Consider the following 12789-nt stretch of genomic DNA (forward strand, 5'->3'; position numbering starts at 1 on the left):
AATCACCACTGGGGTGCTTTAGTAGTATTTTCCTTGAGCTGATGGATTTGTTATGGGGCTGGGAAATCATCTGAGGAGGGGTGGAGTGTGTGACATCAATCAAGTAGCTTTTAAATTCACCACTAATGTCTATGCTGTCAGGAGCAGAGTCTGATGTACAGCCTTCCTACTCAGAGAACACTCTTCACTGTATAACATGACTCTTGTTACATCTACATTCTGTATTTTTACCTCTACATGCTAATTGCCTGTACACATTTAATTAGATCAAGATAAGTCATGTAAGCCACAGTTAAGCGAGAGCAAAGTTGCCATTAAAAGTTTCTTTTGTGAACCTACTACTGTTAAAACACATCCAGCAAATTTCTCAGAATACAGTTACCCATTACCGATTTTTAAAGTTGTAGGTCTTGTTGCACTCACAGCTCTCTTCTTAATTGACTCCACCATGGAGTAAATGAGAAGAAAATGAAAAGATAAATGACTCTAATGGAAGGAAATGAAGTGTGAAAAGAGACATTTCTCCTAGTATTTTCTAGGATGCAGCGCATTGGTAAATTGAAATACAACAAGGATTCGGCTTCTGTGTAAAGGTGGATTTTGCCATGATTACAGAAGATGATGCAATTTTAATGCCAGGCAGATGAGCAACAACACACATACGCATTTATTACTGAGGTCTCGGGTAGGAATACAATTTTTAAAAATACAAATAAAAAATGCAAAATGCAAAAAAGAAATAAAAATAAGAGTAGCTGAAGTATACAGAATTCAAATAGATTCAGCTAACAGAATTTACAATTTAATACCCATTAAAATACATTCAACCCTTTACCACAGAGTTCAGATTTGTTTAAGGATGGCCCGTTTACCCCCTGCAGCGTAAGTGCTTCACAGTAGATTTCATGCAAATAGTATAGTGCCGGGTCGCTCTGTTTTTGTTCTGCTGCAGCTTAAAGGTCAGGGCTTATGAGCTTCCCAACACCATTAAGACACAGTTTGTTTAAAGCCTGTCTGAAGGACAATGCTCAATGAACCAGAACATAGACAGACTGTAATAAATGAAAGGGAAAAGTTATGGTTCCGCTCAATGAAGTCAAAGGGCAGATGGAGGATAAGAGTGTGTCTCATTTCAATATGCTGTTATCCTCGCGACTCAAAAACCAGACAGACAGTAAAAGGAATATTCAATGCTTTGAAATTGGAATATCTGTGCAGTCATGGATGCAGCATTCTGTTTTTAAACTGTAAATTACCGTGTGAAGAATGGAATTGTGACCTTTTTTTTGTTGTTTGCTTCTGAAAGGCTTGTTCCAATGCTCCCTTAATTTAATTTTCTTCATTTCCTTCTTGCTACCTTTTTGTTTTTTGTTATTTTTTTTTTTTTTTTTGCTTGTTTATTTCCACTTTCATGCACCTGTCACACCCACAAGCAAAATTAAATGATCAATTCATTAAGTTGACTAATGGAATCATTTATCAGTTTCACCCCATTATTTCCCGTAGTCTTTCCTTATAGCTTTATGCAAACAAGTGTAGAATCTGCACATGCTAATGGAATTGCAGGAAAAGTCACTGACGGGAAATTTTCACCTTAGGTGTTGGAATGAATTCATGAGCGCAAACCTCCACTGAGAACCCCAGAAGGAGTCATGTAGAGCTGTGTGAAGTCCTCGTATCTGAGCCCAGCGGAAGCTGCTTATTGATTTGCTTGTCTAGTGGCTCTCTGTAATAATAAGGAAATAAAGCCCCTGGATATTAGGAGATTGATGTCAATCAGCAGCCTGCTTCAAGTGTGGCTTGTCCCATCTTATTAGCGCTCTCTCCATGCACTGAGTGTTCACTGATGACTCCATTGATATGCAACTGAAGAGAGGAGGCTGTCTGTTGCCATCTTGAGGAGCAATCCCCTATGATTGCTCGCTCTGTCATCTTGGTAGACACAGATTGTAATGGAGCCATGGAATATTACGCTGAAGCAGGGTTTTGCACCTCCACTGTGCACGTCGCACATAATCAGGATGTCTGGACACCTCATAATCAGGTCTATAGGTTGAAGGACCGCAAAGATGCCATATAATTTTAGTGTGATACAAACCACATTTGCTTTTTCTGGGGGTCTCGCTGGAGGAAAAAAAGGGCAGTTCGGTAAGATGTAGCAAGACAATGTGGTGACACTCCAGCAAGATATTTTATGGTGATTTACAGTAATGCTATTTATTTTCACCACAATGCAGGATCTCAGGACAAACACAATTTCTATTGCATCAGTCTGATTTCATTTGACAATTATACACAATTAAGTCTGATTTCTCTGGGTTTTAAAAATGTTAACTTTTGACATCAGGGTCTCTGTGTTGTTATTGTTGGATATGAGGAGAATAAGAAACAGTAGGTTTCCTCAGGAGCATGGCAACATTTATCACACTCTTAAAACTGTTTTCACCCTCTCCAACCCAGACATTTCCTAAATTTGTTGCACTGAAGAAACATTTTACCTACTAAATTTCCCATAGGACAATAAATGGTATTGTATTGTATTTGTGCTACTCCTCAGAATAAGATAACAGTAATCTCATTCTGTCATGGTAATTGCCACCTTTAATTTATGAATTAGCACTAATTAACCAGCTACGGTGCTATGTGATGTGATGCAGTTGCACACATAACCTCCTGAGTGCAAAACACGGTTTCCTACTTTTGGCAGTAGGATCTACAAGAAGTTTAAATGAGGTGCAGTGTAAGAACAGCTCTCATGGATGTTAACATCTGCCATCTCTTTGTGATTTATCACAAATCTTGTCAGATGGTCTCGTCACAAAATGACTTCATGCAACGTGCTGGTGTGTCACGGGTTATGATAGCATGACACCCGTTTTGTGAACCTGACAGAGCACATCAAGATCACTTTGTTCTGAAAGTACACTGGTTGTGCCAGCATATTACAGTACATCTATACCTGACTGCAGTCCTTCAAGCACAATAAATTTAAAATGGCTGAATATGGGGTGTGATTTTCTATCTTTGAACAGAAGCAGATGAGAACAGAGCTGTTCCGTGACTATAAAGAATCATTGTCTGGAAAAGGCTGGGAATTTTTGTCAGTCTGACAGTGACACAGGGTTGGATAACAATGATGTTGATATAATTTTAGCATTTTTGTTACATTTGGAACCTTCAAATACTATACAAATATGTAATGTTATTTGTGATTAAAAAAAAATGCTACTTAAAATGTTGATGGAAGTATTGACATCCTTTAGTTCGGTAAACCTGCAGTATCAAAAGTAAAAAGTCGTCAATGCAGGAAAAAAAATGCACTCTATGTTACACTTTATTATATTATAATATTAGATTATAACTACTGATGCAGTAATGTGCAAACATCATTTTAATGCAGCTGCTTGTGGACAAAGTAGTTGCTTTCATTACATATTAATGTGCTAATTATTTTCTTGATTAATGGATTGTTCAGTTTGTTCAAATTCTGAAACCATGCAATTATACAAAGCCAAAAGTGACAAATTAAGAAAGTTTGTTTTAGCCAACATACAGGCCCAAACATCAAGATGATTAACACATTTAAATTATTAAAGTGCATAGTTGCAATTACATAACTATTCATACATCAGATGACACGTAAAGCTGTGTTTTCAGCTCAGTTCTCTGAAACCCACGGCTGCAAACACCCAATTAAGATTCAGAGATCAGAACAATATGGTAGCAGCGCTTCTCCTCCCTGTAATCACCACAGTGAGGTCTCCAACCTGTACACATTGATCCTGTATTGATCTGTGTATGAGAAACTCTGGTTTAACCCAGTTCTCCATTCTCACTCTCCACATTCACTCGATATTCTGACTGAAGGGCAGCAACTGGATGGTCAAAATCTGCCTGACACAGATAGAGACAGAGAGGGAGACAGATAAGATAAGAAAACAGGAGGCAGGGTCTATGCAGCAATAACAATAATCTTAGTAAAAAGATAATCCCCACAGCTTTACCATACAGCATGTGTCTCTGGATTTTGCAGTTATGAGGTTGGGGTCCAGTGTTCCGCACTTCAATCATTTATGAAGACCTCCCTTTGCACCCTTTCTTCTCTTTGGTAGTGAGACATGTCAAATATGCTTAGTTTGCCTTTATAGCACGGTTTTAGCTGCTCTTGTTGTGACAGAATAAGGCTACAAGGAAATGTTCCTCCTCCATCGTAGAACATCAAAAGGTCTTTGAATTGCTTCTGTCGCCGAGAAAGATGAATGTGGTGTTGTCGTGTCTGTCAGTAAAATGTAAAACCATGTGTCAATTCTGTCAGCCTGGGAGAGGCTTTGTAACAAAATTGTTTACTCTTCCTCTTGAATAGCCTGATCAAACTTTTATTAGCGTGGATGGTGGTTAAACTGCTCTGCATCAGCAAAACGCTGCAGCGGCTTACAACTGCTCGCAAAGTTTTATGAGCACGGGGGAGCTTCTCCAGTTGCGCAGATCATTTTCATATTTATTCAGACACTGTTTCTTATTTAAAACCTCAATGTTTATTTTCTATTGAGGGACTCCTTAGTGAGCCGATAATGACAAAGTTGATTTTTCAGGGTAGATGTTTTCCACCTGGCAATATGCAAGTTTCATATCTGTAGCTTTTAATCAGTATGCCTCAAAAGGCTAGAAATGGCACTTACCATGAACTGGCGAGAGTGTATAATCTGATTCAGAAGGTGGTTTACTGGAATTTCAAGGTGCAGTTATACAGTTATAGGAAAACGTCAAGCAGGTTTAAAAGGAAAAGCACTTGAAATGATGCTGTTGACATGCCGTCTCACCCAAGGGATGTTACTTTATTTTCCTCAACATTTCCAATCTTATTACCATTCCAATGACCTCTAAATAACATTTTCAAATGATCCTTCATTGGTTGTGATTTCCAACCGAGGTTCCTTCATCTTCTTGGGGCGCCGTAATAGAAAAACTCACGTAGGGATATCTCACTCATTTGCAGCTTGTGTCAACAACATGCTTTCATCTGTAAGCGTGAAAAATGTGCTGGCAGCTATTCTGCCTCATTAAGACAAACTGTCACCCCGAATGCAAGCTAATTAAGGTGTCAAAGCTGACGTTATTGTTTCATGTAGACACATGTACACAGATACATAAGAGGATATCATTAACCCCTTCATTGTTTTCAGCCTTTATTTTAGCTGTTACGCATTCTGTCATTTTTTGTTGTGTTTTTTTAAATTTGCATATTAGCTTTCGCACTGTGGTGAAAATGTGAAAATGCTGGAAGAAAGTGAAACTTCAACATTAGAAGAGGAAGAATGAAGAATTCACAGTTGTCTGTAGTGTTTTAACTCAGCTCACTCAGTTCACTGTCCACAGAAGGTAATTGTGATAGATGTTCTTTTTTTTTGTCAAGAACGACAGAAGTGCACTCATCTACCTACCAATCTTAATGAGATAGGGGGAAATCCTGGTAACGCACACCTTGAAACGGCAGAATTAGAATTTGAATATCTGAGGAAACTCTTCCTCACATAAAGGTTCATAAATGAGGCAAAAATCTTTGTTGTAATGTGAGTTTGTATGAATAGCAGGAACTATTTGATCATTCCAGGATAACTGTCCCTTCACAGCCACTAAGGACATGCAGGAAAGTTAATCTTTGCTAATGATTATACAGTCTGGAGCAGTTAAGGACTTGCAGTGGTGACAATCATCGATTCATTAGATTTCCCCAAACAACTGATGTGAGGAAAATGTACCAGATAATGGAAGAAAATATGGCCTTTTTCTACTCACAGTGCAATTATTTGGCTACAAAATCACTTGGCAGGTTTGTCCTTCTGAAGCATTTGGAGCTAAAATGACATAAATGACTGAGGTGAGCCTCCGTAGTTGTTTTTTGTCTTTGAAGTGAATCTTCATTGTCATGCATTCTCTGGGGAAATAAGTAACTTTTTCAATCCAAGTGATTTCACTCTACAATGATATATACTGATATGTCATAATCACCAAGACAACTAATATGTGTAGCCCTACACAGTTTAATTCAGTTATTAGGTTTGTGTTGCTTACTTCCCAACTGTGGTAAGTTTTTAATCAAATATCGAATGCATGCACCTGTCTCAGGCTGTCTAACTGTGGCTGTTTCATTAAAACTGGAGCTCAGTTTTTAAATAGATTAGCAGTGTCATTGTCAAAAGAGCAAAGTCATAGCAGAGAACATCTTTTGGTGTGGCTTTGACAGTGCAAGATATCATTGTTCCTGAATTAAAAATACTGGATGTGTGTTTTTTATTTCACATCCACAAGTTCATCCACTAATTTTTTAATTTTTTATTTTGGGATTAATCGACTACTTGTTATTTAAGCACTTTTCCATATTTGGGTTGTGTGTGACTAGGTTTAAAAAAGGGAAAGAGAATACTAGACTGCAAATGAGGTCTTAGAAAAATATGTGCTTTTAAACATTTTTATCCAGCAAGTAAGCAGGCTGTTTCTACTCAGTGCTGCTCTGCTCTGAGATTTCACAGCCTGCAGGGTGTGATTGTGGAATTTATCTTTGATATACTGGGTTTGTGCTGCTACTCACCACTGTCAATTTTAATTAGATACAAAACCTTTAAAAGAACGTCCTTATTGTTGGTCAATTAAAATGTAAAACACAACATGTCAGGTACTTAAAAAAAGACTTTGGCCTTTAACACAGGAGAAATTGTAAATGGTGTTACATTCTACTATTACACAGTACCATGTGCACTGTACATTTGTAGTAATGTATACACTGCTTAGCCACAGCGACAACAAAAAACCCTGCAAGGTGAATGAAGTAACAATGATTATATCATTACAGTGGCACTTGTGAAGTGGTGGGATGTATTAGGCAGCCTGTTCTTGAAGTTGCTGTTTTGGAAGCAGGACAACTAGACAGTGTAAGGAGATGAGCATCTCTAAAAAGGGCCAAAGTGAGATGTCTGTGTCAGAGCAAGTCCAAAACAACAGGTCTGTTCCCAATATGCAGTGGTTAGTACCTACCTACTCATTGGATGTGCGATGCACTTATTAGTCTGCCATTGGCTGCTTGTTTCAGGCAGCTTTGTCTTTCCTTTCCTCTATCTCCATGTTACCCTTTTCCTCAATACATGAAACAACAACATCCTCTGGGCAGCAACCTACCACACTAAAAATGATGGCTGTGGTGTAGCCAGACCGATATGTGCTAGTAAGACTAGTGAGAAGGAAGTAAGCCTTCCTCAGACCAAAAGTGGTCTAAGGAAGGATAACTGGTGAATTGGTGTCAAGGTCATGAGAGCCCAAGGCTCTTCAGTGTGCGTAGGGGGTGAAGGCTGGCCTATGTGGTCTGACCCCACAGAAGAGCTACTGTAGCAAAAATTGCTCACAACCAGAACACGGTGTATCACAGCTTGCCGCATATGGGCTTGTGTATCAGGCAGCTGGTCAGAGTGCCCACGCTGACCTCTGTCCATGTACCACCTACCTAAACAGTGCTGCAGTCCACAAACACCTCTTCATGGTAATGGTATTCCCTGATAGCAGTGGCCTCTTTTAGCATGATTATGCTCCCTGCCATACTGCAAGCAATAGTCAAGAAAGGTTTGAGGAACATGACAAAGAGTTCAAAGTGTGACTTGCCCAGATCTCTGATTACATTAGCATGAAAAAACATGAAAGCCACACCTCACATCTAACAGGACTTTGAGGGTAGGCTGCTAATTTATTGGTGCCTGATAACACTGGACATCTTCAGAGGTCTTGTAGAGTCCAGACCTCAAAGGGTCAGAACTGTTTTGGTGGCTTCAGGGACCTACACATTAGGCAGGTAGTTTTAATGTTGCGGCTGGTTGGTATATGTTAACCCATTTGACGGATTTGCTATTAAAGTCTCCAAGATGAAGAGTTTAAAAGATGATACTAAGCCATCATCCCTTCTTCTAAATCTGCACATATGCACACACACCACACGCATAATGAACTGATTAAAATAGCAACAAAGTATGTGTGGAAAAATTATACAGGAGGACAAGCTCTCACCTCATTAGGCATAATTTTGGTAGATTATAGACTGGGAGAGTTGATGATTCTATAATGAAACTGTCAAAAAGATGTACTGCTCTCGTATACTGTATGTTGCTTTGTAGTTCACTGGACTGTAATATTTTGCTTAATATTACTATACTGTATTTTTTTCTTCTACTCTTAGGTCCGAAGGAAAGTAACAGAATTGGAAAGAGAACACTGGAACCAGACGGGGATGTATTCACACACTTACCAACACAGGACACAGAAAGCGAAGTCCGTTCGGTCACCACTGTCTCACCGATGAACGTCCCTAACCATCAGCCTTTCTTCAGGGGCCTGCTGCTTCATGAACACCTACTTACACGGAACTTCCAAGGAGACCAGCATTTTTTTCGGAAGGATGGCTCTGTGGCTGGTTATCCCACCATGCCAGGCTCTGTGTCGGCTCGAAATGTCGGAGACCCTGTCACTCAACTCGTGCCCCATGAGGATGCCCCAGCCTTCTCAGACGTCGCCACTACTGCCACCGTGGCCGCCACCTCGCCGCTGATCACGTTTCCTCCCACAACACCAGCGTCGCCCATGTCTCTCCCTCAAAAGAAGTCATCTAAGGAGAAGACCAGGGTAGAGCCAACAACAGACTCCCTCACCACTCAAGTGACGCCACAAAATAGAGGTTCGGGCAGTGAGAGCAACCCAGCAACTCCCTTATCCTCACGGGACAGTCAGCCTCGAAGCTGGAGTACTTTTCCCGTAGATGCCACCCTTGCACCCTCCTCAGTGAGAATGGAGAAAGGCGAAGGTAGGGAAATGGCACTGAAAAATAAAACCGGCCCTGATCATCTCCTCTCCAAGCAAACTTCCATGTTACGAGAAGAAGGTACCACAACGACATCCACAAGCGTCATCACAACTACCACTATCACCACCATGCAAACATCAGGTAGGCAACGTCATCACTTCCTCATACTTTGAGAGATGCATTGTACCACACAGACTGTTCAAATGACTTTGTACAAGAAATGGCATCAACATCAGATAACTTTTTCCCCAATAAAAATCCAAAATTGAGTGTATCAACCCCCTTATGATTTAACACATACATCCCAGAGGATGAGAGAATTAAGTATCAGGTCATCAGCATCACACTTCTGTTCATTTTGCAGTCTGGACATGGCTTCTCATCTCACCACCAGGGATAACAGAGTTGCTCATGTGTCAAAAACAATCTGAATGTTCCTGATGTGTCCTGCCTGTCCTTTCCACTGGCCACACAGGGCTGAAGGCCCAGATGAGCAGTGTCAGAGAGGATATTTGCAGAGATAGTTAGAGGGTTATGGGGCCACGGAGACACAGGTGGGCTGTCAGAAAGACCAGTGGTCGGGGAAAAAAGGAATCACTTGTCATTTTACTGTCTCCCACAGAGCCGTGCAGTCTGAATTTCACTGACCCTGAGGGTAGCATCGAAATCCTACAGCATCTTGACTCTGGAGTGGAGTGTAACTACTTGATTACTGTCTACCTGGGATATGGCATTGAGGTCCAGGTCAGTACTGATAATTCGAAACTGTGCTCTCTGATTAAGTGTCTTGTTGGTGAAGTTCCAAATTGAAGCTTTAAACCTGCATTAACTGGCCAAGTGTTGAGAAGGTAAAACAAGGTGTAAACACAACACTGAGGTTCAACTCCTTTCAGGAACATTGGCATAGATTTGGAGTTTCGATAATCCAATATTTACTTGCTTGGTTTTTGAAAGAACAATGTGAATGCTCCACTGTGTTCACCAGCTGGCTGCTAAATTTCTTTCTTGCTAGATGTTGGGCAGGTGGCGTACAGTGGTTTACCTGAGCTTTTGTTTCTTTGGCTGAAAAAAGCCGTCTGCGTCTGGAAATAAAACTGTCAAGAAGGAAGAAACTGAACCAAAATTGTGAACTTGCAGGCCGTTAAACCAAAACAATTAGTTGAAAAAGCCATAAAGCCCAATGGAGCTGGAAGGAGGTGCATAATTGTCTGTGGGTTTGCTAGAGCAACTGAAAAATCATGACTCATTGTTAATCTGAAATACTGATTGTAGTCATTTTCCTGAACTGTGCTCTATGATGCTTCATGAGAAAAAAAACTCATCTTAAAATAACATTATGTTGCAACAAAGGGGTTTATTCTAACAGTGAAGAGTGCTGACATATTTTTGGTTTAGTTTCAGCTGTAACAGTATTTGGTGGTCCTGTGTGGGTTGATAGAGATAGACAGGCAGTGAATTACTGGGATGAGTAGGTGGATGAGGGCACAAGTAACGGGGTCTGTTTCAGGTTGAATGTTTGCTTGGTAAGTCTTTTCACAAAAGGTTATAAAAATTAACTGTCAGTGTGTGTGTTCCCTGGCATTTGCAATTCCTGAAATGCCTCATTTACCACCGGAGACTTTAAAATGTGCAAGCTTTGTCTTGCTGCCTCTGGAGGGCTAAGATAAGTCTTGACGGAGTATATGTTTGAGAGTGTGCTTCTCTCTGAAAGCTTCCTCTGGGTAACTTAAGTAAATCTTGAACCTCTTATAAGCAGACGCACACTTACCTGCACATGTGCATGCATATTCTCAAACCCATTTGATCTATCAGTTCGGCTTTCACAGTTTCTCCAGTGCATTTGGCAGAAAATTTCTTTGGGGACTCTAAAACTTCAAAGCTATAAAGGGAAAGCATATAGACATTTTATACTCACTCATCAACTGGAGCCTGATAAAGAAACAGGAGGCAGCCATGTGTTTCAGCAGTGGCATGTGAACAGATGGGGGCCACTGTCTCCCTCCCTCCTACAGCTAAACTGATAGTGATCTGATGGCAAACTATGTAGACAATTGCTTGGCAGGGCTGAATAGAATGAGGAGCCAAGGTCTCTGTTCCTTGGGAACACATGAAGTGACTGAAGATGGAGAGATACGAATTGAAATCAAGTATGTGTCATGCCTTCTCATCAGCAGTGTGTGACGCCTTTTTCCTGGTGGCTGTGCAGATTTCAAAGGTTTAAAGACATCAAGATGACCCCGAAGTAGACATGTGGAGGAGCAGACAATGTTATGCAAACAGAACAATATTTGCTTCACATTTTGATTATTTTACATTTGGATAATTTTTCGTTATCAGTTATTTACAATGTATAACCTCCTTATTCATCTGTGTGGAAAGGTGCACACATTCAGCTATTGTCTCATTTGCTGCAATGCAGCTACACTTCCACCAACTTTCTGAGAGTAAGAGCTAACAGTGGTCAATGAGCTGCTGCATTTCCCATTTCTGCAAGTAGGGAGTGACAGGATAAATGCGACTGTAGTCTGGGTGTTGAAAAGATAGTATTTCTAACAGCAGCTACTTCACTACGTAACAATTTCCTTGAATCACTTCAAGAATTCTACATTTCATCACATTTTAGGTGTAATTTTGAAGGTACTAATCCTTTAATAGTATGCACATGAGAGAAAAAAGAAGGAAATTACCTGTTATTGTCGAGAATAAATCCCTGCCGCTTTTTGTGATGAGCTTATTTGTCGTAATCACACAATGATCTCTGGAGGGAAGCTAGCAAAGTCACACCTTCCCCGTCCTCTCTCTGGTCGGATTATGGATTCGTTGGTTTGTGAACATTTTTTTTCTACATTCTGTTAGAGACACACAAAAATAAACCCCACCTGGGTTAAACGCTCTCAGTGTTCACTTGGATTGCCTGGGTATTGATACAATTTACTCTGCCAACCATTAACGCCGACAGAGTGGAGTTTCTATACGAACGGCTTTATGGTTGAAGTGCATGTTCTTGTTTTGGAAGACGGGGAGACATTATAGCAGACACAGGAGGAGTTTTCAGGGCTAAAGCAGGGAAATTAAATGAAAGAAACACTCTGAAGGACAGATGTATAGAACATTAAAATAAATAAAAATGTTGAACTTGTGCACCTATGGTTGGAGGATACACAATGTGTACATACAATAAACAGGCACAGCGTCATTTCCAGGACTCAGAGACCCCTCTGAATTTGAGCGGCATTCAAAACTATCACAGAGGTGGCTGGAGAATAAATAAACAAGATCAGACCTTTTCTGTATTTAGTCAATACTCCTTTCAGCAGTCTGGCAGCTTGTGGGAGAGGGGGATGAAAAATGTATCAGGAGAATTTACTGCCCTCAGCCTGACTGCTCAACCCCTCTGCCACAGCTAACAGCATATAATGTATTGCCCCATCTGGTGATTCTGACCACATTATGATTTATTTGCAGAATAATTGTACAAACATTCTGGGCGCTAATATAACACAACTTCAACACAAAGATAAACTAACAGGTGTAATAAACTAAGTATTTTTTAAAAGGCGTTGCACTTTAATGTACACTGCATTTAGCCAGTATTTTATAGAATGCAAAATATGTGCAGCATAGCAGATTTTGCAAGCTGTCAGCTGTAAGTGTAAGACATAAAGTATTGATTTTTCCAACATTTTCAGCCATTATATAAAGGTTAGCAGTGATGAATAGCTTTAAAGCCAGAGCAGGTTACTATATTACAGGGAGAAGGGTTTATTTCAGGGTTCAGTTCCATCATTTTCCATGTCCCTGAAACTGTGAATAAAGGTTTAAAAATAAAATTCTAAAGAACTGGCATTAGCATTCACTTAAGCTGGGTTTTGGAGTGATTAATTACTATTAATAAAAATAGTCGTTCAGTTCATATAGTTCATGGCTATTTTATGATCATGTAAAAACTG

The 12789-nt window shown here is 40.1% G+C and overlaps 1 protein-coding gene across 5 annotated transcripts in view; it reads left to right on the forward strand.

The window, feature by feature from the left end:
* The window catches only part of LOC111571753 (seizure protein 6 homolog), a 91374-nt gene that overhangs the window by 42227 nt on the left and 36358 nt on the right, over positions 1-12789 (forward strand). For all 5 annotated transcript variants that reach the window (XM_055017409.1, XM_023275067.3, XM_023275068.3 and 2 more), the window contains 2 exons: positions 8219-8980; positions 9462-9583. In XM_055017409.1, coding sequence (XP_054873384.1) covers positions 8219-8980; positions 9462-9583 — 884 coding nt within the window. The remainder of the gene's footprint in view (positions 1-8218; positions 8981-9461; positions 9584-12789) is intronic.

Source organism: Amphiprion ocellaris, chromosome 14, assembly GCF_022539595.1.
Source record: "Amphiprion ocellaris isolate individual 3 ecotype Okinawa chromosome 14, ASM2253959v1, whole genome shotgun sequence".
Classification (NCBI taxonomy): domain Eukaryota; kingdom Metazoa; phylum Chordata; class Actinopteri; family Pomacentridae; genus Amphiprion; species Amphiprion ocellaris.